The 24,160-nt window shown below is 38.5% G+C and overlaps 1 protein-coding gene across 1 annotated transcript; it reads right to left on the bottom strand.

Moving 5' to 3' along the window:
* Positions 1-1,937: 1,937 nt before the first annotated feature.
* Positions 1,938-21,874, bottom strand: fus (FUS RNA binding protein). The gene is made up of 15 exons (XM_022199998.2): positions 21,701-21,874; positions 20,135-20,159; positions 19,766-19,935; positions 19,512-19,692; positions 18,422-18,645; positions 17,555-17,756; positions 13,470-13,504; positions 8,222-8,263; positions 6,786-6,895; positions 6,248-6,377; positions 5,798-5,896; positions 5,017-5,155; positions 4,816-4,913; positions 4,605-4,737; positions 1,938-4,015 (listed from the first exon to the last, which is right to left on the bottom strand). The coding sequence occupies exons 1-15, from the start codon at positions 21,711-21,713 to the stop codon at positions 3,976-3,978; spliced, it is 1,641 nt and encodes a 546-aa protein (XP_022055690.2). The 5' UTR covers positions 21,714-21,874; the 3' UTR covers positions 1,938-3,975.
* Between the last annotated feature and the right edge of the window lie 2,286 nt (positions 21,875-24,160).

Below are 24,160 nucleotides of genomic sequence, written 5' to 3'. Positions count from 1 at the left end.
CTAATAGTTAAATAGTTGAAATGGTAAGCTAGTAGTAGGCTAATATAGAAATGACAGAAATTGTTAGATGACAGTAGGTTGACAGAAAACAGGTGAAATGGTTAGCTAAGTGTACACTAATTGATTAAAAAAACAGTTGACATTGTTACCTAAAAGTAGGCTAATAGTTAAATAGTTGAAATGCTAGCTATAAGTAGGCTAATAGATAAATAATTGAAATGTTTAGCTAAAAGTAGGCCAATAGATAAACAGTTGAAATGGTTAGCTAAAAGTAAGATAATAATTAAACAGTTGAAATGGTAAGCTAGTAGCAGGCTAATATGGAAATGACAGAAATCGTTGGCTGAAAGTAGGTTGACAGAAAACAGGTGAAATGGTTAGCTAAGTGTACCGTAATTGATTAAAAAACTGTTGACATGGTTAGTTAAAAGTAGGCTAATAGATACTAGTACAGTAATATAGTGCAATAATCAGACAACCGGTTGAAATAGGTAGAGATAGGTGGGCTAACCAATAAATAGTTGACATGGGTAGCTAAGAGTAGGCTAATATACAAATTATTAAAAATGGGCAAAAGTTATGAATAATCAGTTGAGTATCACAATATAAGTTAACATAAGTAGTTATGTCAGCTTTTTCACCATTACTTTCTTATGATATAGCAAATATATACAGAAAAATAAAGATAAATGGCTAAAAGCACCAGATATCACTGGATAAATAAGCCCAATGCAGCCACTTGATATATTTGATTGTTCAAATATTGTTATGAAATCAGTGGAACAGACTGACGTGATTATAGATGATTATCTGACAGCAGACAACAGATGATGTGAATCACTGTCTTGGAATCATCTTTTGTCCTCGTGGTGTCGATTTTGTCCTGATAGAACTTTTTCTCAGCAGGAACAGTTCAGGTGAAACTGAAGTCACTGAAGGTGGTGCATTGGCTCAGGTGAGCCGCTTCCAGGTGATGTATTGTGACGCTGCTTACGTTAACACAAATGTTCTACCTGAGCAGCATTTACTCCACAAATGAACAGAAACCTTCAGACCTCAGTTATCAAGCTTGTTTAACATGTGGCCACCTGATAGCGATAGTAAAACAATCTGCTTTAATTGAGGTGAAGTAACACATGAATCTCCCATTTCTTTTTAAGGAAGTGACCTAAATATGATAGATTTCTGGCAGCAGAACCCATTGTACTGTATTGTATATAATTGCTGATTAAGGGGAATTTTAGTGGCATCACCCTTGGCTTTGATGATTTATTTTTACAGGAACCCTCTTTGTGTTTTCTATTGTCAACACAAACTGGATCTGCCACTTGGAGAGAAGTGTGAGAGCTATGTCCAGGTAAGATTACAGGTGTGTGTGCAGGTACGTAGAAGCTCCAGGAAAAGGCTGCAGAGCTGGTTAGACAACACCATTGATGAGAAGTGATGACAAATCCAGCTGGCAGACATCAAGTATAGAATTACTGTCACCCACAGATCATTATTACTATAATTTTATGTACAGTTAATCTAACAAGTGGCATTTAAATTCTGTGTGAAGTTTGACGTTTGCGTGTTTTGGGATTCCAGTTTGTGGCTTGCTGCAGCTTCTCTTCACACCTCCTGTTGGTATTTTTAATGTCAATGTGTGGATAAAACAGTAATTCTCCCAGTGGTGATAGAATTTCGCTGGATTTTGGTAGATTTTTTTTAAACAATTTTTTTCCACCAAAAAATGCTAAAAAAAAATTTCCCAAAATGCTGAAAATGTGGACATCAGAAGTTTCACTGTGAACATGTATTTTTTCCACATTTTCAAACTTTAAAACGGGTAAATTTTACCCACATGATGACACAAGGGTTAATAACTCGGAGCTCCAGACGAAGCTGAGCAAAAGATTCAATCAAGCCAACAACAGAGTCAGAAAGAACCACAGAAGCACTGATCGATTTCTTTTTATAACATTTTCATTTGGAAACCAGTACAAGCACAATACAAAAACAACTCAGGAGTAATAAATAGACAGTCCAACAAAAACACTGTAAATACAGCTGCGTGGACGAGGCCCGTTTTACACGTCGGGTCACGTTACCGCTGGCATCAGTTTTTATTGTTTTCTAGTGGCTCGAGTCCAACAAGTTCCTCAGAAACGACTCAATGATGAGAAAATTCTTTAATGTTACTGGAAAAACCACAAAGACATAAAGCAGCGTCTTGATCCTCAGTGGTTTTAGTTTCAGATCAGATTTGTTTCTTGATCATGAGGAAAATCAAACTGTTCTGAGTCATTTCAGGACAAATTTTATCCACAGAAGCTGCAACTAACGATTACTGGTAAAGTCGATTAATCAGATTTTTTAGATCAATAATTACAGGTTTGGAAAACTTTAATAAATGTCAGTCCAACATGACAAATGTGTTGTTTTCTCCACAAAAATCCTCCGTTTAAAGTGAATGACCCAGAAAAGATTCACATTTCAGAAGCTGCAATCAGAGAATTTAGACTTTTGTTTTCTTTAATAATTATGTAATCCAAGTACTCAAATCTAACTAATTTGTTAGAGTTTGTGGCCACCAAGACAGTTATGATTTCCTCTGGAATAAAATGATTTCTAGCACCAGCTGGCTGCACTCTTAGAGAATTACTTGAACCAAACACTTATTTTACGTTTTATATTTTGTTTAAATCTGTTTCAGAGTCTTTTTTGAACATTCTTGTCCAAACAACCTCATAAAACTGCCCATGATTTACAGTAAAGCTGCTCTGACCTCCATCACCTTCACCACTTTCTCTGCTGTAACACAATTAATCAACATTAACAAAGGAGTCTGGCAGCATTAAGAGCCACCAGACAGGTTTCACGGTCTGCATGTGACAAAACCTTGTATAGAAAATGTTTAAAGCACTTAGTGCAGCAGTAATGTGGAAATATGAACCACTTCTGTTGTTTAAGTGGAAAAAATGACAGAACGAAAGCTGTCGAAGGGAACATAAACCTCTTAATCCTTCTCACCTGAAGAACCAGCTAGAAATTAGAGAATTTGACTCGTAATATTCACATTTTACTTTCTAAAGTGCACAGATTCGCTGTGACAAACAGATTACCGACGAAAGACGACGTTATGCAAGTTACAGTTCAGAGATGTCACCATTAAAATGCTCTCAGTTGATGCAGAAATCGAAACATTTGCTAAATCACAAACCTAATTTTGAGAAAATGCCATTTAAAGACATAATTTTTTACAATGTTTTTAATGTTTCAACATAAAATGAGGCCTTATCTCTATAACTGCTAACAATAACTCCCAGAACAGAAATGCCAACATGAGATAAATCTGCTTCACAGTTCTGCATTTGTTTTATTTCGTTGACGTATTAAAATCACACGTTTATACAAAAGTGATTTGAGATAGTTGTTTTTATCAAAAACTTTTTGCAAATACCAAAAAAATCTGTTTGTTCCATACTTCTAGTAGTAAAACGTCTAAATCAGGCTGTGAATGACGTGATGTGTGTAAAAACCTCCAGAGTGTAAACAGGAAGTGTCATTTATGAGAAAATCGCATTGACAGATATGTAACATACAGAAAATCTACAGATGCAAACAGACAAAATGTAGTAAAATAAACACCTTAATGTGTATTTTTAAAATGTTGTAGAAGCAAAATACTCCTAAACCTCACAATAGAGCTCAACAGTGTGACGAAGAAGGTTTTGTTTGAATCACAAATTCGTTTTTCTTGCAACAAAATACATACAGTAGTTTATTTATACGTGTTTCTTGCTGCAGGTAACGCTGAAATCTCTCTTATGTGAACTTCATTGTTTTTGTCTTTAAATGGAGAATTAGTTTTTCTAAACGAGGCCTCGTCCAGCAGAAAACAGTCAAACACACAAACAGAAAGAGTCACGTCTGTCTACAAACTAAATCAGTTTTATAAAAGGTGAAGATGTTGAGCTCACACTGAAGGAAGCTTCAGTACGGTCGACCTCGACGTTCCTGACGACGGTCGCCCCTGGAAACAACAACATAAAGGATTTATATTCAAACTTTCACTTTAGAAGTATAAAACAAAAGCAAGTCAAAGGCCTGAATTTCATATTTTATAGACAAAAACACACTGAAATTAACTATGAGAAGAGCTGAAAATACAACTTTTCGAGCTTTTACAGCTTCTGGCTGATATGTATGTTCAGTGATTTATTCATACCGTGCTGTTTTTCTATCAGGCGCTTCATTTTTCTTTATGTTATATAGTTTTTTCCTGCCGTCCTCAAAAACTGAGAGACCGAGCAAGAAAGAGACGATTTAGGGAGGCCACCAAGACACCTATGACTTCACCTTCAGAAGAGTCTTATACGTCTTGGTGGCCTCCCCTCATAACTGACATTACTTTGTTGAAATCTGTTCGTTTTGACATTTAATCTTTTTTGTTTTGAATATTTTTGTCCAAACAGTTCAATGAAAGTAGTCATGACTGAAATTAAAATTCAATAGAAGCAGAAAACTTCCAAGAACACTGTTTTGTAGTTTTTCTGAGCAGGGACTTCCTTCCTGTTTTAAGTTCTCTGTTATCTACTATTTCCTGTTGGTATTTTTCTGACCTTGCGTCCATCTTTCCAGGTCCGTATCCTCCCCGATCACCTCCCCGGCCTCCTCTGAAACCTCCTCGGTCGCCTCCCCGGCCTCTGAAGCCGCCGCGATCAAACCCTCCCCTGCGATCTCCTCCGTAACCTCCTGACAGCACAACAAGGAGGTCAGTTAACTGTCCACAGAACTGTCCAGACTCAGCTGGTGTTTGTCAGTAAACCAGACCTCTGTCCATGGGTGGCATCTCACTGGCGTCCTCAGGTTTAGGAGCCTTACACTGGTTACACTCGTTACGCCACGAGAAGTTCAGGTTGCCGCAGTTGCTGCATGGAAATGTGAAGAAAATCACAAGAAAATCACGACAAATTCAGCTTCACTCCTCTGATTTATTTAGTGGTGCAAACATTCAGATGAAATGGAACTCACGGGTTTGAACACTTCCAGTCTCCGGCTCTCTGCTGCCCTCCTCCTCCTCCTCCCCCCCCTCCCCCACTGCCTCCATTTCCTCCTGGGAAACCTCCACCTCCACCTCGATTTCCTCCGAATCCTCCACGACCCATCGGCCCTGAACACAGCAGTCAGTGAGCCGTAATGATGCTAACAGGAGTTTATTAAGAAATGACAGAACTGGAGCCATTTAAATACTTCATAGTGCAAAGAGAACAGCACTGAAGACGATTAAAAACCAATAAATCAATCAGATCCTCCCAACAGAACTTCCTTAAAACCATCTGACTCTATATCCAACTTTATTAGTGATCAAAGTTCTACCTTCATGTCCATAGAGGTGGGTCCAGATTTGTCACTTTTTAATGGACTTTTTCCATAATTTCTGAGGGTGGGGGAGACGAAGGAATGACCGAATATTCAGATCGATTTGGTTGGAGGGGTTGGACTCCAAATCTCAAAATAAATATTTGGATACCACCCTAACGATCAAATATTCAGGTCCAGCCCTACTTAGAGCATCAATATTATGGAATGAATTATAGTTTGAACAGTAAAACAGCAGCTGCATTAGTATCATGGATGTGTTTCTGTTTCAGTTTGGCCAAAATTACAAAAATTGTCAAAAATGTGTCATAATTTCTCCAAAATAAGACAGGATTTATCCAAAATGTTTCATTATTTGGCGAAAATTGCACAACAAACAGCCAAAAATGGCCAAAACAATTATCTAAGATGACAAAAAAAGAGGCTCCTTCACCTCCTCGTCCTCGTCCTCCTCTCATCCCACCTCGACCTCCAAAGTCAGCTCTGCGGGTGGCGAAGGACACCTTGATCGGATTTCCGTTGAAGTCTTTACCTGCAGAATGACAACATTAAAGATGTGAGGAAAAAACAGAGGTGGACTGAACCACAGAAAGTTTGGAATTAAGTGTGAGGTGTTGCCTGTGTCACTAAAAAGAGAACCAACCTTTTAAATTAAGCACTATTTCTTATCTTTTAGTGGACTTTGAGCTGTTTTAACTGTTTATCTATTCGTCTACTGTATACTTTTAGATCACCAAGCTTCAGAATGAAAACAAGATTAAAATCGAGAACCGCACACAACAAAAAAAAATTTACTCTTTAAAAAGTTAGCAGTGACCGGTTTCCACATTAAAACAGTATGAGATGGCAACTTAAATCTGAAAAGAAAAGAAGAAGAGCTCACCATCAAACCAGTCGATGGCAGCTTTGGCTGATGGAGGATCATCGAAGGAAACTGTGGCCTCCCCCTTCAGCTTTCCCGTCTCTCTGTCGGTGTACAGGTTGATCATGGGCAGGCCGGTCTTCTTGTTCACCTAACAGGATGGATGGAAGTCAGCTCTTTGATTATGGATCAGACCATTTTAAATCGGAACCATGCAGGTCCAAAAAGACGTCAAACATGGGCAGATATTTTCCTTAAGGAGTCCAGAATGTGACTAAATCAGAATTTAATTTCGATGTCCAAACTGTCTATGAAATTTAGGCGCCAAAAGAAGCAAACAACAACAAATCACACTAATTTATCGTTCTCCATTACAGCCTTTTCCCCCACATCTTTGCATATAGTTAAATCTGAATTTGAAGACCTTCATCTGAAATAAATTCATCTCAGGTTCAGATTTGTAAGAAATGAACACAACTGTCAGACTCGTATTTTACATACTTCCATACTTTATAGTACATTTTTATAATGTGAGCAGCATGAAGCTGTGGAGAGTTACCTTGATAATTCCAATCTGCTTAAAGAAGTCAGCGACTGATTCGACAGTGTAGTCGTCTCCCAGGCCTTGCACAAAGATGGTGTTATTATCAGAGTTATCCTGGTCTGGCACTGGTGGGAGAAAGATTCAAAGGGATGTTAATAAAGTGTCATGTGTTCACCGACTACACTGGTTTCATCCATTGTTGATCAATGAAAATGAATAATGACCATGAGTTGATATTTAACCTGCATCTTAGATGGGGAAAAAATGTACTGATGATTTTCTTAAAGTCTGACCAGCACAAAAGCTAAACATTAATGGGAGATTCTGAATTGCTAATTGATGTGCTTTAAACGAGAGAATGTAATGTATTCAGAAATGTTTTTGTTATATCTGGGGATGTCATTTTTTCAGCTGGTTAGATTTGAGTCATTTATTAATGAGTATCTGCTGATTGGTAATACACACTACTAAACTACTGTAGATCAGCTGTAGTATCTGGTTGCACCACCAGATGGAGCCTCAGTGTTTAATACTGTCATGACCAATTCTGCCAGCAGAGAGCACTGTGGGGATTTAGCTAGTCAAGGGGCACCATGACAAAGTCTTATGTGATGCTTAATGACCTCCCACTCTTGTTGTGGTCAAGAATACAAGTTTCATCGTCTTTTAGAGCTTTGGTAAGGAAAGTGGGCCAATTCTCCTCAGTCTGCATGTCGTCTAAATCAAAATGCTACTTTTTATGCAGCACTTGAATTTCACAGTAATGATTCTGACCACCTTTGAGCATTTCTAATCAGATGCAACTGCTGCTGGCTTCAACACCTTCTATATGATGATGAACTGAGCGAAATCAATATTTTTTATTTCCTGTGATTGTTGATCAAATAACACCACTCCCAAGTGGAATTTTATATCTATCGATATATCAATATATCTTTGTTTACTTTGTTATTTTGTGAAATAAATAAAATATTAATATTCACACACAAACTAATTCATCACAATAAAGCACCTTGAGGGTTGACAATTTTGCTCAAATATTTGCTGCAGTTTGTTTTGTCAAAAGCGCTTTCAGCAGCTCAGGCTTGTTTGCACTAAGCATTGTGGGTCAGAATAATCAAACGCATGCTTTGACACCCTAGGTATTGGAACGTTCTTAATGTTTTTCTGGGGTTCTACATAGATTAGTCCACCAAAATATAACTTTAAGATCCCTGAAAGCTCACCAACACCTCATAAAGTGTAACAGAAAACATTTGAATGAGGTGAAACATCTAAAGTGTAGACAGGAGGGCACTAAATCTCTTAAACATTCCTGTCACGTTTGAAAAAAATATGTCCTGTTGAGCAGCCGGTTCCTATTAAAGTGTTTCCGTTCTGTCAGACAGCCAGTAAAAAAAGATTGGTGTCAACAGTCTCTTGTATAGAACCAAAACAAAACACACACTTACTGAAGCCGGGGCCTCCATGTCCATGTCCTGGGTCTCTTGGTCCTTGAAAGGACAAAGAAACTGAGATTAGTTGTGGAAACAAGTGGCTGTGAAACCAAACAAACAGCCATCATTCAGACATACATTCCTTTCATTTATGTTGTGTTGAGACAAAACCTGTACCAACGTCAACCTTCTAGTCACTCTGTATGTAACAGCCTTGAGCAAAACATTTACCACCCTCTTCCCACCATGTCATCATTATGTAACATCATTCATGATCTTCACAACACGTGTCTCATGTCATCTTAAAATCCCATGAACAAGATTTACCACACAAGTTCATTTTATGCATCTCAAAATAGTGAACACCTCCATCAATAAACCTGACTGTGGAGGTCGGCTCTTGAATTCAAGGCATTTGTGTTGCTGCGATTCCTCTGGCATAAACTTTACCAACTCTTGGCACTAAGTCCAACACAGTGAAACACAATCCCTGGTTTTTCTGACACAGTGATCCATGTCATTGATTACTTCCTTTGTCAGCTTCAAGCGGCTCAACAAAAGACTAAGAGTTTGTACCAACAGACATCTTGGGAAAAAGAACCCCATGTTTGTCATTCTGAGAACTTAACAGTTCGTAAAACCAACCTCCAGTTTTTTCAGAGATTAACCGAGACACCGTAGAAATTCTTTGGTGTTTTAAGTCCTGTCACCTTTTTGAGATTTATGCTGCGTCACCAGCAGCTTCATTCATCTGAACCAACCCTGAGCACCAGCATCCAACTTAGGTAATAACTGAGACAAGAGGTGGCACCAGGCCCACCGTTTCTCAGAGGTTTTAATCACTTTTTACTAGGTTTGATTCCTTGAATTTGCTCCACTTGCTGTTGATTTGACTTGTACCCCTTACTGTCTATTGAATTGCAGTCTTTTCAACCTTCTTTTTCATGTCAAATTCCTTGTATGTGAAAACTGACAAGACAATGAAACTGATTTGTTACTTTAAACTATGTGACTCAGCAAACTCACCAGGCAGCAACAGCAGTTTCAGTCAATGACTCATTGTTTGCATGACACCTTTTCCATGGCTGAGTCACTGTGACGGATGTATATAGGTATCTGAGGGCCACTCATGGTTTTGGCATCCCTGTAAGCTCCATTAATGCTACATTATCCACCAATCTGCCACAACATTAAAACCACCTGCCTGATATTGTGTAGATCCTTCTCATGCTGTCTAAATACTCTGACTTGTCGAGTCATGGAGTTGGGACTGATCAACCAAGAAGTTGTCCTGTTGTGTCTGGTACCGGATATTGGGTCCTTTGGGTCCAGTGGGATCCATTGAGTAGGCTTGTTCCAACACGACTCCACAACATGACTGAACTGGGATCTGAGAAGTTTTGAGCTCAAGTCAAGACCTTGAATTCTTTGTCGTGTCCCTTGAGCTGTTTCTAAACTGCTTTTGCAGCGCAACAGGATGCATAGTCCTGCTCGAAGACTCTCGTTTTTGGGCATAACTGTATGCTATAAAGTCATATCAGTGTCCACAAAAACTCAAAGGTTCAAAGCATTCAAATAGACAAGGAGAGAGAAGCCTATAGCTGCTGCTGTTGCTCCAAGACCATGTGCACGTCATCAAATTTTCAGATCGAGGAAGACGTCATGCATGCTTTTGAGGAGTATCTGGAGGTTCAAGATGTGACTTTCTTCCATTAAAGGACAGTGAAGCTTGAACACTGACGAACCAAATGAAGTTAAAGGAGACTATGTTAAAAAGTATTGCAAGAATAGTCTTTCTCCTGTTCCGTTGACATGTACCATCCACCTAAATGCTGCTTAGGTGGGTGGTACATGTCTACCTAAGTGTCAGAGTAACATCCAAATGACCCAAAGTTTCCCAACAAAGACAACGGGTTCAGGTGGACATTTCACAGAATACTGTAGCTAGTGACGTATTCAGACGTAGCACCATGTCACTGATTATTCCTGGAGTTTGTTGTCTTTCCATGCAAAGTACAGTGGTTGGACACAGGAGCACGTGCATTTAGGTGAATCATGGTAATACTCCCTGGACTGAAGCTTGACTTTAAAACACCGTATCACAAATCAAACTGCAATATCTGCCAGAAAAATCGGCAAACTGATATTTTCCCTAAAGCGTTCAGCCCAAGTCAGGCGTAGCACAGGCTATCTGGAGAATTCAGAACTTCTCCTGTGTTTGGGGATTGCTGATGGACGCATGTACGAATAAAAGCTTCTCCTAAGTCCTGCAGCAGCTACTTTAATTTAGACTCTTCTAATGGTGACTTGTAAAGGTGAGGATCATAGAGAATCTCCTCTGACAGTCATTCCTCATGAACGTGATTTGATTTGAGCATCAATACGATGCATTGAAGATTGAATCAACGCCACTTTCAACCTGAACTTCACATTTAAAACTCAATGGAGTATTTAGTAAATGTCATTAAATCCCAGCTCATGGATAAATAATTTGAGGTGTTTTCTTATTAGTTTGTATAGAGTTTGAGACAAATTATTTTAGAATTTCAATGCAATGACAACTTTCCCATTTGACAAGAACCAAAACTTTACAACTACAAACTCTGTCAAAACTAGCTGTTCCCTCAAAATGTGAATGTTTCTTCATGTTCATCTGTCCCTGAATTTGGTGATTTGTTGCTTTTTTGACGTTGATGTTGCTCATGTTTCTCAGAAGGTTCTTAAATAACCTCCGACCCTGGTGCTTATGAAAGCAGGAGGCATCACCATCAGATCTCCAGAACCAGAACTCGGAGGATGATGGAGGAGTTTTACCAACTCAGAAATATACTTCTACAGGCTCATCATTCAGGCAAACACATCTGCAGCCACAACACCAACACGAGAAACTCAGAAATATTTACTCTGACCTCCATATATCCTCAGCCACCGTTGGCCCGTTGTTTTAGGATAGTTACAGGTACCAGACTTTCTAACCGTTTAGCCTTGAATAGACTGAAAACTACAACACACCCATTTTTAACAGTGAACAAATTTCCCTGCAATTGTAATTACTATTTGTTAAATATTTTGTCATTGTTTGCAGGTTTCTCACAGTTTCTTCTTTTTTATCCCAAGAAGAACGACAACAATCAGTTACTAGTTGCCAACCACTGAATCTATCAGGAACTATTTTGACGTTTTATTATATTCAAGGGAAAAAAGTCCAGAGTCTGTAATTGCAGCTTCTTAAATGTCAATATTTTCTAGTTTCTTTCTAGAGAAACAAAGACATTTTTCACCATTTTCTGACACAAAAAACTGCTTGATTAATCCAGAAAATTACCAATAATAAAGAGTAGTTGCAGCCCTGACTTCATTATTGATTTAAAATAGTGCAGAAATATCCATCATAATGTCACAAATTTCTAAATAATGTAATGTAGTTGGACTGAAAGCTGTGTTTTCTCACAATTTAATTCTGCAACTATCATCTGGTTGCTCAAAAACGACTTCACATTGTTTACTGTTGAACTGTTAAAGAGCTTTAGGTGGGTTTTTGAGACTTTGCAACCCTGATTAATAGAATGGTGATGAAAAACACATTAAAAACTTCAAGAAGGAAAAATTGGTTGCAAAATTGCGAGCCGTGATGCTAAACTTATAAAAACATTTTAAATGTCACGTTACATTACGTTTTACAGACCAAACAACTGACTGACTGATCCACAAAATAAGGAATAGAATCATGAGCTGCACAGACAAACACTAACTTTGATGGTGAAACACTCCACAGTTCCCACCAGGGAACAACTACTTTAGACTTCCATGACAACACAAGAATCAACTCTGTTCATTTTCTTCAAGCTCAATAATGTCAACATCATCTGAACCAAAAGCAACCTGTCAGCCTTCCAAGTGTAAACCAGTAACATACAATTATTCCTTTGTTGTTGATGTGGTTTACACAAACAATAGATCTATTGTTCCAACAGAACACAAACCTTCCATCTATTTACAGTGCAGTCTGTTCAAGTTCTGGTATTCCACAGCTGTGCAACCAATTTCAGTCTTCATCTTTGACACGCACACGACAACAGAAATATCCTTCAGGTTTTACCGCCGTGTTAGTAGCAGGAGCTGAAGACGATTTCATCCATTTCCGGAACATAAATGATAATTTGATCTATTTAACCCTCTGAACTCCAAGTAGTTTGAGTTTTTTTTTTGCTTCCGTCTCATTTTTCCTCATTGTGGGCTCAAGATAAAGTCTTGCACCTCTAAGAAAATAGAACCAAGAAGGAGAGAGAATTCAGAATTATGTTTTTTTAAGCAAAAATGCCTTTCATAGATGTTTCACCATGCTGAAAGTATCTTCCAACAACTTGCTTCTCTGCTGACTGTTTTTGAGTCATGCTGCATTTATTTTATTGATCCAGCAGCTTTGATTTCCTCTCTGCTCTGGGGAACACTGCCTGCAGTTCAACTAAAAGCTGAAGTTTTCACCATCGGCCACATACGACTCAGTGATAGAATGTTGAGGAGCTCAGAGGTTTTCTCATAGCCAAAAGATGAAAATCTGATAAATCTTCCATTTTTTTGTTCTGAGTCTTTCTCATGTGGTCACAACTAAGTCAGTCCTGGTTTCTTGGATGCACTCAGAATTGTTAGTTTTAAACAAAATCCCCAGCAAACTGCTCATTTTTGATTATTCTTTCAAATGAGATATGTATTACACTGTGATTTTAATGAAATTTCACAAATTTAAACTTTTGTCACATCTGACACCTTCAAGAACCATTGGAAAGTTGAAAATCACATTTTCTTCTGTTTTCACAAAGAAAATAACCCCCTGAGGGTTTTGGAGTTCAGAGGGTTAACCTGCATTATATTAAAACTGTTGACTCTTTCCTTAACTCGATTCTTCTGCTGATTTCATCACATTTTCTCAAACTTGTCCAATGCCAGACAAAAAACCTCCATCTACCAAACTCACACACCGTGAAATATCAAAGATGGAGATAGTGGAGCAGCAGAACTACATTTTTAACCTTTAATGCAGTCATTTTTTTAACTCATTCTGCTGAAGATCACACACCTGAACACACTGTTCTTACCTGTACAGCCCAAAGTTTCACCCTACACCCTAATATTCATGTTTTTCAGTTGGAAACCTCCATCACATTAGCATGTTTTCACGTTACACTTCTACCACCTATAGCTCCAACCCCTCAAACTCAACAAACCTCGTCTCTCAACAGTTTTTTTTTTTTTTGTCACTTACCACCAAACTTATTGAATCCTCCTCGATCGCCCATTCTGATGAAGAGGAAGAGAAAAATGCATTGAAGGCTGGAGCTGACAGCGATTTCTCTGTTGGGTTGTGGGTAACCTTCAGTCTCCTTGGTAAACCCGCCCCTCTTCATTGGTACTAATGAACTGAATCTCATTAAAACACCTCCAGGACAAGAGGCTCCTTTAAAGACCTCGTCTTTATGCGCTCAGGTTTCTTTTTTTTTATCCACAAGTTCTAGAAACTTGTTTGCACCATTTATGCCAACTTTTGTGTTTTCATGTCAATTAACCAACCCAAACGTTACCACCTTTGACCCTCTGTGGGTGCTTTGGACTTTTTGTTTTTTAGGTCTCAGACAACCTTTACTCAAATTGCAGCACATCCCGGGTGTTTGAGGCTTTTCTCCCAAATGATTTGGATTTTAATTATTATTTACTCCAACAACAATAAGACTATATACTGCCTACAGGCTTCCCCATATTAGTTTCCTCTAATGATGGCTTAAGAGCAGAAAGCCAGCGTGGAGAAGAAGGTAAAAGCCTAGGAGAAGATTCAAAGATTGATTAAAGCAGAGTATGACACAGTGATCCTGCTTGGGGAGGTGGAGGTGAGAAGGCAGCGATGGGAAACACTGTGGTGTTAGTTTGTCAGGCCACCGTCTACTGCAAACACATTTTAGCAAGTTGTTGTAGAGAAAAAGACACGTGAAGGTAAAAAAATAACTCCAAACTGGTGTTGAACTGTAAAACGTGTCGAGGTTTACTGGTAAAGTTAGCTGGAATCTTTCTAAAGCAAAAATCTGGTCACAGAGTTTCAGTTTTGGCCCCAATTTGTCTTTGAATCAGACCTTTGTCTTTATTTTACACTAACACTTAAAGTTGCTTCAGAAAGTAGACAGATTCCTTCACTTTTTGCACTTCATTGTGCTGTTTTCACTCCGTCATTGCGAGTTACTGAGTGCAAGATTGGTCAATTTTACCAATTTAAAATGAAACTTTACAACAGGAAGTGGCCAAAAAACGAAGAGGTCTGAATACTTTCCATCTTTATACCAGCAGGTCATATCTGGTATAAAAACACACATTCCTCCATTCTCAAACCTTAAACCAAAATCCCTCAAGTATTGTTTTAAGAATGTTAACCAACACTCAATCAGTGCACACTTCTACCTGCCTGATTAAAGGATACTGTGATGACCCAACAGGGAAGCAGCTTTAAGTGCGTAATGGATGAGAAAACACAATGAAATGGCAGTTTGTCACCGACATTATGAGGTTACAGAGAAGTACATGAAATACAGCAGCTCTATAAGCGACACATCGACTTACCAAAGCGGTTACTGCTTCACTCTTTCAGTCATGACGTTCTCGTAAACTCTTTGTTCCGTCTCTGTTCTGTTCTCAATAATCTGCTGGGTTTACAAACATTTGCCCCAACCAGTAATCTGTTTCTCTGTGGTATTGCATTTATGTGTAGTCATGACCAAAATTTTGGCTCTCATTGATACATTAAAGGTCTTAAAATGCATTGGGTCAATAAGATCCAAACATAAATGTTAATATTCGGTTAAATGTGTCCATTTTCTCCTCATTTAGGTTCTTTTGGTTTCAAGCTTCTGGTTTATTTTTGACTCTTCTGAACAGAATTGATTCAGTTCAACTAAATTTCAGGTTCTTGATGTGTTTAAGTCAGAACTGTGGGGAGACCAGTCCAGCACCTTCATTCTAGCCTGACTGAACCATTTCTTTTCCACCTCCGATGTGTGCTTGGGCTCACCGTCTTGTCGAAACCTTCAACTGCATCCAAGGTCGACCTTCTGCTCATGATTTTAGGTTTTCCTGAAGAACATGGAGGTAATCCTCCTTCTTCATTGTTCCATTTACTTTGTGTAAAGCTCCAGTCCCACAGAGCATGATACTGCCACCACCATGCTTGATGGTAGGTTTGGTGTTAAAGGCCTCACCTTCTCTCCTCCAAGCATATTTCTACTTAGTTTATGTTCCATCTGACAACAGAACGTTCCACCAGAAGGCTTTTTCTTTGTCCATGTGATCATATGAGTCAATATTTTAAACTAAGGGTGACTTGAAATGAGTGTATTTGGTGGTAATAATCACAATGTTGAGTTTGATTTTATGTTTTCTAACCAGAATTCAACCCCAGAGACCTTCACTTAATGATCCCAACAGAGAAAACTCCAAACCTCCATATAATATTATGTTAATTGTGCTATTTATCCAGTTTATAGCACAGTACAGTGTAGAAACAGCGGATCATGTCTAGCAGCTGCACAGTGTCGTTTGCATTTTACATGATCTAATCAGTCCCTCCAGGAATTCGCGATGTTGCAATCACGCGAATTCACGCGAATTCGCGCGAAATCAACCAATCTCCTCGAATTTTGCGCGGCCTTGCAATTTTGTCCAATCACCACAACTTTCCCGCAGTTTTGGCCCACCTTCCGTGAGTTCCACCAATCATAGCAGCTACCAGCGCAAACGTAATGCACGTACGTCACCAAACTCACTTCCTTGTTCATGGTTTGAAGATGCAGACATGTGCAATACTAATGTCTCTCATTTACCAACAAAAATTACTGCTGAAGACAGTGATAAACAATTAATTCACTGTTACCAACATCACTCAAAACGGACTCAGGGATTTGAATGAAATTTTCAGGGTCGGTCAGAAATGATACAAGGACCAAATGATTAGACTGCAATGATGCGGCTTAAAGTTTGGATTCACGGATTTGTTAAGGATTCATAGCGGCATGGCGTCTGATAGTGGCACGGTAACCATGGCAACAAGTGAACGCTACCTCAGCGGCCTGCTGACGATCACATGATTGTGATCCGACAACAAATCTACCACTGTGGACATATCGGAAATGTCACAAAGAACAACTGATTAAATTGTGGGGGTGTTTCTGAGTCCCATCAATTCCTGTCATTCCCTGCATAGTTAGGTCACGTTATATTAAATCAGTATCTGGCTGCTGCTAATGTCCCACCATGGTGTGCCAGCTTTTGTGGAAATGGTTGGAACGTTAAATAATTAATTTCGGAATAAATATTGTCAATTACAGCATTGAAACATGTTCTACAAACTGGAAAAAATGCAGCTTTTTAGCAATTGTCACTGTCTCCCGCAATTTCATCACAACAAATAAGCTTAAAACATCACAACTTTTATCGCAATTTTTTTGAAAAGCTGCCGCGAATTCAGGCATTTTCGGCCGCAACAATCACGAAAAACGCCCGTGAAATCCTGGAGGGACTGTCTAATCAAACACTTTGGAGTGAGCAGTACCTCTAATCATTCACAGGCCTTTTATGGCATTCTTACATGATGGAACTGTGTTCTAAATTTGACATAGGATTTATTTTTGTTCCTTTATAATTATGGTTTGTACCACATCATGGAGCCCGGGATCCAGGCAGTGACCGGTTTTTGTCAGCGCCATGAATCTGGGCATCGATACCAAACAACCAGTGTGAAGTTTTTAATTTTAAAAAGGGATTTTTCTCATGTCAGGTCATGTTATGGAGAAAAAAGAAGAAGAAACACTCTTTCTGAGCTTGAACTCAAGAATATAGAACAAACGTGATTAGACCAATAAATTCCCTCAGTGATAATATTTTTTTTCTTTTACTTCTCTTCTTACTCCCTTAGCAGCTTGTCTCAATAGCAGGTTGTGGGACCAGTAATCATGATTCTTGCTCTGGTGTTTTTAGGAGTTTGATCATTACTGATTTCATGTTTTCCACCACCATCAGCAGACACATACCCAGAGTTACTGCACAGGACTTTTTTGTATTTAAACGTTCACTGATGAAATGAAATCAAGACCTGTGCAGTCGACAGAAAACAAACAAACTGCTTAGTGGTAATTTAGCAACACCCAGGATTACGTTCCCTGAAAAGCATGAGGGATGATGGGAAATTTCCCCTCGATGACCTCCAAATATGGAACCTCTCTTGTTTCATCTACATGTACAGCTCCATGTGAATCCAGACATGCAACACAGTACAGAACGTCATTGGGCTAGTGATGATATCTAAACACTTACCCCATCCCTCCTCTTCCTCTTGGTCCTCCTCGTCCACCTCGGTCAAAACCGCGATCGTACCCGCCTCCACCGCGACCTCCAAATGCACCTCCACGTCCTCTTCCACCCCGGCCATCCTGACCTCCGTAACCTCCGTCAGGACCTCCATAACCTCCTCCTCCTCCTCCTCCTCCGCTCATCGGAGGGCTGTCGTCTCCATATCCTGAGAGAATGATCTGAAAATTAGATCTCAGAGCGCCACCACTGTTTAGATTTTTTGCTTTTTCTTTTCATCACTGTAGGAATCTGTGCAACCACTGTGTAGCATCTTTGGGTTAATCTGAACCCCAAAACCTAATAAGTCATCTACATCACATCAAATATTAGAGCAATAAGCTGCAACAACAGAAAAAGTCATCAAGGTTTCAACTTTCTTAGGGTCCTCAAACAAAATGTGTGAAACATATGTCTAAAAGTGCTTCTGATTATGCAAAAAATTAAAACAAATGTAGCTTCTCAGTCCGCAGGATTATGTTCAGTCTACTAGGGCTGGACCCGAATATCCGAATATTCGGTCGTGACGGTGGTATTCGAATATTTATTTTAATATTCTTCTGTTCCCTTTCCCCCGTCGGATGTTACGATACGAACCAAACATTTGGATATTCCTCATTAATCGGGGCGAATATCCGGAACCCAGAAATTGCTATTCGGGCCAGCCCTACAGTCTACTCCATGAAACCAAATCTACCTCAAGGATTTGTTAAATTGTAATCATAAGAAATGCAGCATTCAATAAAAATCTGAAACATATGATTACATTTAAGTGGATCTGGGAAGGTAAACTAAATATTAAACTTAAATGGTAAAAGTCCCCATAACTCTCACCTCCACTCTGACCATACGGGCTCTGCTGGCTGTAGTTCGGGGGAGGAGGGGAGTTGTAGCACGGCGGCTGATTGTAGTGACCTCCTCCATGTTGAGATGGTGGTTGGTGGCTCCCGGTGCCTCCATAACCTCCAGGCTGACCTCCACTGCTGCCGTAACCTCCACCGCTCTGCCCACTGCTTGGTGGCTGACTGTAGCCAGAAGCTGGAGAGTTTCCTTCATAACTGTTAAAGGACAACAGAAGAGGAGAATTAAAATACTAGAAACACCACAGCCAAACAATCTTAGCACATCAGTGGAACTTCATAGTATGGGAGGCCACCAAGACACCTATGACTCCTCTGAAGGAGTTCCAAGCTTCAGCAGCTGAGATGGGAGAGACTGTTCATACAACAACTGTTGTCTGTTCTTCACCAGTCAAAGCTTTATGGAGACAAAGAGAAAGACTCTGTTGAAAAAAGCTCAAATTAAATCTGGAACAGAAGACATGTGGAGACTCTGAAGTTAAGGTTCTTTGGTCTGAGGAGACCAAAATGGAGCTTTTCGTCCATCAAGTTAGATGATATGTTTGGAGGACAGCAGACACTGGACATTATCACAAACACACCATCCCCACCATGAAGCACGGTGGTGGCAGCATCATGATGTTTCTCAGCAGCAGGTCCTGAAGGCTTGTAAAGGTAGAGGGTAAAATGAATGCAGCAAAGTCTAGAGAAATCCTGGAGGACAACCTGATGCAGTCTGAAGAAAACTGAGACTTGGAGATTTGTTTTCTGTCAAGAAAATGAGTTGAATCAAACAGCTGAAGCGACTTTAAGGATATTAATAATTATGCAATCGCTTATTTTCCACATTATATTTTTGTTTAAATGATACTATTTTGTGGAAAACCTGCTGTCACTTTGACATTTTGAAATTCTTTTCAAAATATTCAAATTAAATTGAGCATGATTCATGTTGACAACCAATAAAAAAGGGGGAAATGTCTTCATCCAGGTGAATACTACCAGCCAGAAATACTATTTCTATTCATATGAAGGTTTAAGTCAGACAATCAATGGTGTGGAATCAGAAGCTGGTGGCGTCTCACCCTGCAGAGGATGAAGACGGAGGCTGCTGCTGGCTGTAACCAGAGAAAGACGACTGCTGGTTGTAGCTCACGTTGGACGGCTGGTTGCTGCTGTTGTATCCTCCAGAGCTGTACGACTGACTGGAGTGATTGTAGCCTCCTCCACCACCGCCCTGGTTGGAGGGTGGAGATCCGTAACCTCCTGGGAGAAAGAACTGAGATTAGAGATGAGACCAGTAAAATATGACAAACTGTGACGTTGTTGCTTCCTCTACCTGACTGTGGTTGACCGTAGCTGCCGTAACCTCCCTGGTTGTAGGAACCGGGGCTGCTGTCGGAGCTCTGGTTGTAGCCGCCATAACCCTGCTGGCTGTAGCTCTGCCCAGAGGACTGACCGTAGCCCTGGTTAGCTCCTCCACCTCCACCTCCACCGTAGGAGCCGTAGCTACAAACCAACAACACACCTTTTATACACGTTATACTCTACAAATAAATGTACCTTTCCTCAATTTTGTCAAAATAGGAATTATTGTTCATGATAAATCACAAGTTTTTCTTACTTTTCTGGTTTATACCCGAATTTAAAGTTTACAACCGACAACTACTAATGCCTAAATAAAGTTAGAATGAAGGACTTCACTTACCCCTGGGTAGACGTTTGGGAATAATCTGTGGAAAAACAAAGTAGAGTGTTCATATTAAAACAGAAACACATCTTTAATCACAAAATGATTACAAAAGAGGCTTTTTGACAGTGTACCCTTACATTTCAACCACATTAGACCATGAGAGCAACAGAATGAATTCACAAACACTTCACATGTGAAACCAGACAACAGTTCAGTTTCACTCTTCAGAATAAGAAAAAAAAAACTCAACTTAAAACTGAATTACCTTTGTAGATCTGGTCTGCCTCAGACCAGTTTAAAAATCAAAATTATTATTTTTGATCCGTTAAATATGGACTAGATTAACAAAACTAAGCTAAGGAAAGGATAAATTATAGCTTCACATTGGAGAATATTGTGATTCATTTGTGAAAACACAATAAAAGGAGCAGTGTCACATTTTGTTTACTTCTAAACTATATATTATTGCATCAAAAGCTATTATATGCAGATTTGTCAAGACACACACAAATACTATGTTAGTCCAGTTAAATCTAGACTGGAGTAAAACACAATCTGACAATTATGAATCCACAAACACATTTACAGATTTGTAAAACCAAAAAAACGTTCAGTTTCACTCTTGTTCTCAGATCCATACTGCACTGGACTAGTTTAAAATCTCGTGTTCTGATCTGATTAATACAGTCTAGATTAACACAACAATGTTATGGAAGGATTCAATCAGAGCTTCCCATTTAATAATTTTCTATTTTATCTGTAAAACACACAATAATCGTGGCACTGTCCCAGTTTGTTTGCATCTAGACTATATATTATTACACAGAAAACTATTATATTTAGACGTGCCAAATCTGGATTAGATGAACAGGGTGAGTTTAGAAACCGCCATGTACTGATGATGTGAATGGCTGTCTATATGTAGGGAGGGTGGAGAGTTGGGTTTTTTTTTATTATTTCTACTTTAATTGTATATATTTATTGCCTTCTTTGTTTTTAATTCTTGTGAAGCACTTTGTGTTGTTCTGGGTGAAAAAGTGCTACACAAATAAATAAAGTTTGAAGTTTAAGACACATTTTCACATTTCTGAAACCTTTAATTAATTTATGAAAATATCAAAATGATAATTTCAGTGTTTATTTCTCCTCTCTAGATTACATGGGAAAAGGTTTAAATCATAAATTACAGCATCGTCACTTGTCAATTTTTTTTTACTAGATTAATGGAGATATTTTCAAGCATATTTATATTTGGTAAAACCACACACAGATCCGGTCTCCGCCGCCAGCACCAGAAACTGGGTCAGTAGCACAAGCTAGCTAACGAGCTAACAGCAAGCTAACAGCTAACAAACAAACCGCTGCAAGGTTCTTCTGTGGAACTAAAACACATCAGTGTCAGCTTACATGACCAGGTCAGCTATTCTTTGAACAGGACAAACAGCACTACGAGAAGTTAAAGAATTCTAGTTTGAAATTTAAAAACAGCATTTCATCATTTAAAGTCACATATTAGCCGCTAACAGCTAACTAGCGTCACCGGCAGCTAACCGCGTCAGAACCCGTAGCTGAGCTTCTTACCGTTAGACGCCATCAGACAGGAAAAGCGCGAATAAAACCTTGAAAAACGACCAAATAACGTTGTGGGAAACGACTGAACCGGAGAGGAGGAATCAAGGCGAAGATGGATGCAGCGACACCGGCGTCCTAATCACTGTCCTCCGTTGCGGTTCTGACGCCGCCCACCAGGTGGCCCTGTGGAGCCAATAATTAAGAAACCGTAGTTTTACAAAAGCTCTTTAGGGAGCTTAGACATTATTCGTGTTTTTGATTTTTTTTTAAATGATATTTTTTGAGAGGATTTATAAATAATAAAGGCTAACATAATGATGAAAATATTTGCTGCTATTTTTATTTTGAAAAATTGTTCTTTTTTTTACATTCGCTTTCTCCTAATAGAGCTTATGATTTCATAATAAAAAAGAGACAATAGTGAAAAAATAGTGAGATTATTAAATTAATGATAATAAAACTAATCTCAAGGGAAACAGTTGACTTTTAAAGTATTTAAAGTATTTAAACACAAAAGTGAATACAGAAAACTTCATGCATATAGTATTTTTAAAAACAGGTGTTTACAAAATGACCACATAAATAGCACAAAAGCAGAATATTCTAAAATAAATAAATAAATAAATACATAATGAAAATAAAAATTAAAATAAAGTTCAAACCAAAACATTAAAGATTCAAAAATTCAAGATATCGATATTAAAAAATGCAAGCTAAATTGTTTAAAGCAATAAAATATTCAGTCAGGTCACATTCAAAACAACAGAAATGCATTTACCTGATAAGACACAGTGACAGGTGATGTGAATATGTGTCAGGCTCTGGTTCTTACAAATGTTCAGTCTGTGTCTGGTTACCTGTAATCCATTAGCTCACATTTACATCTGACAGTCAGAGAAGGTCATTGAACTCGTTATTTTATACCTGAGTGTTTATTGTCCCCAGTGGCCAAAGTGAGGAACTGCACACCACAAAACACCACTTAAACCAGTTTAAAAATACTTAATAATTTCAAGGAAAACAGAACAAATAAAGACTTAGAAAAAAAACTGCAACTGATCACTATCTCGTCAGTTAAGTTGTTTATTATCATCTGGGATAGTCGACCAGTTTTTTGGGTGATAAAATGTCAGAAAACAGTGAAAAATGGAGCTCAAACCCCAAGAAAACCTCCAAAGATGACTTGTTTTGCCCAAACATATTCAGTTTGCTGTTATAGAAGAGGATATAAACAAGAAAACTCCCACAGAAGTCACAGGATTTCGATGTCTTAGCTTTAAAAAAAAAAAAAAGACTCATTCTGATTAATCAAATACCTAAACAGAGATTAATTTAAAAAATTTAACTGTTGTTGTTTAAATCATGTAAAACATTTTAATGAATTTTTGTGTTGGCTTGTTTAATTTTAAATTTTGACACCAAGATCAGAAACATGTTAGAAATCAGAAGTGATACAGATGTTTAACTGATTTTACAGCTTTATGCCTTCTGTTTGGAATCAGTCTTAAATTTGACTTCTTGATTTGTGTTTGTGCTGAATGGATGTTTCTCTGGAGCTTTTTGTGAATAAAAAGCTCCTAATTCTATAAAAATATTTCACATTTTCTGATGTTCTCTCAGAGTTTTAGACTCCTATTCACACATACTTTCAGTCTGACATGTGATCAGTCTGAGAACAGCCTGGAGGGAAACAACACAAAGACTCAGTTATGAAGATATTTTAAAGATCCGTCTGAGTGAAGAAACAGAAGTTAACGTGTCACTTGGCATTTATTAGCTCCTCTGTGACGTCTCACTCTGATTTTACAGTTACACTGCAGATTGTTGTGATATCTACTGAAAAAATCCACTTTGTTATTTAAAGATGTTTTTTTTTATTTTTGAGAAAGTTATGCGAGGTTCTACTAATGTTTAGAGCAGGAAGTTTTCAGACAGCTAAAGATGTTCTATAAATGTTTGCCAACGCTGTTAGACTGTTACGTTCTAAGGTTCTTAAAACTGGATGTTACACTGGGAAAGTTCTTTGTTATCACAGAATGTTGTATAGATCCTATAATATCCCCAAAACAGTTCTAAAGAACGTTCTGTCATCTGAGACCCTGATAACATTTTTTGAATGTTGTTTGAAAACGTTCTTCGTTTGTTAACATGGAACATTTCACAGATCCTACGTGTTCCCTCAACAACAAACCCAAAACATCTTTAGAACATTTATGAAAAACATTGTGCCATCTGAGGCCTTGATAACATTGAGAAACTTGAACGTTGTTTTTTTGTAACGAGAACATTCTTCTTTATCATTGTGGAGACGTTGAGCAAAAAGGCAAAATGTTCCACCTTTAATATATCAGGACCATTATAAAATGTTCTGTGTGAAGAAGTTCGAAAACACCTGGAGAACATTCTTACTTTATCATGGAATGTTTGATAGATCCTGTGTGTTCCCTCAACAACACCCCCAAAATATTC

The sequence above is a fragment of the Acanthochromis polyacanthus genome, chromosome 21 (assembly GCF_021347895.1).
Source record: "Acanthochromis polyacanthus isolate Apoly-LR-REF ecotype Palm Island chromosome 21, KAUST_Apoly_ChrSc, whole genome shotgun sequence".
In the NCBI taxonomy this organism is placed as follows: Eukaryota; Metazoa; Chordata; class Actinopteri; family Pomacentridae; genus Acanthochromis; species Acanthochromis polyacanthus.
This window is presented reverse-complemented; position numbering and strand designations above follow the sequence as displayed.

Bases quoted from the DNA above. Each gene is read 5' to 3' on its own strand.
- fus (XM_022199998.2), bottom strand. The intron at 18,646-19,511 runs GTGAGACGCCAC...GTCCTTTAACAG, and splicing joins CCGTCTTCATCCTCTGCAGG to TTATGAAGGAAACTCTCCAG. The intron at 6,896-8,221 runs GTAAGTGTGTGT...TTCTCCCACCAG, and splicing joins ACATGGAGGCCCCGGCTTCA to TGCCAGACCAGGATAACTCT.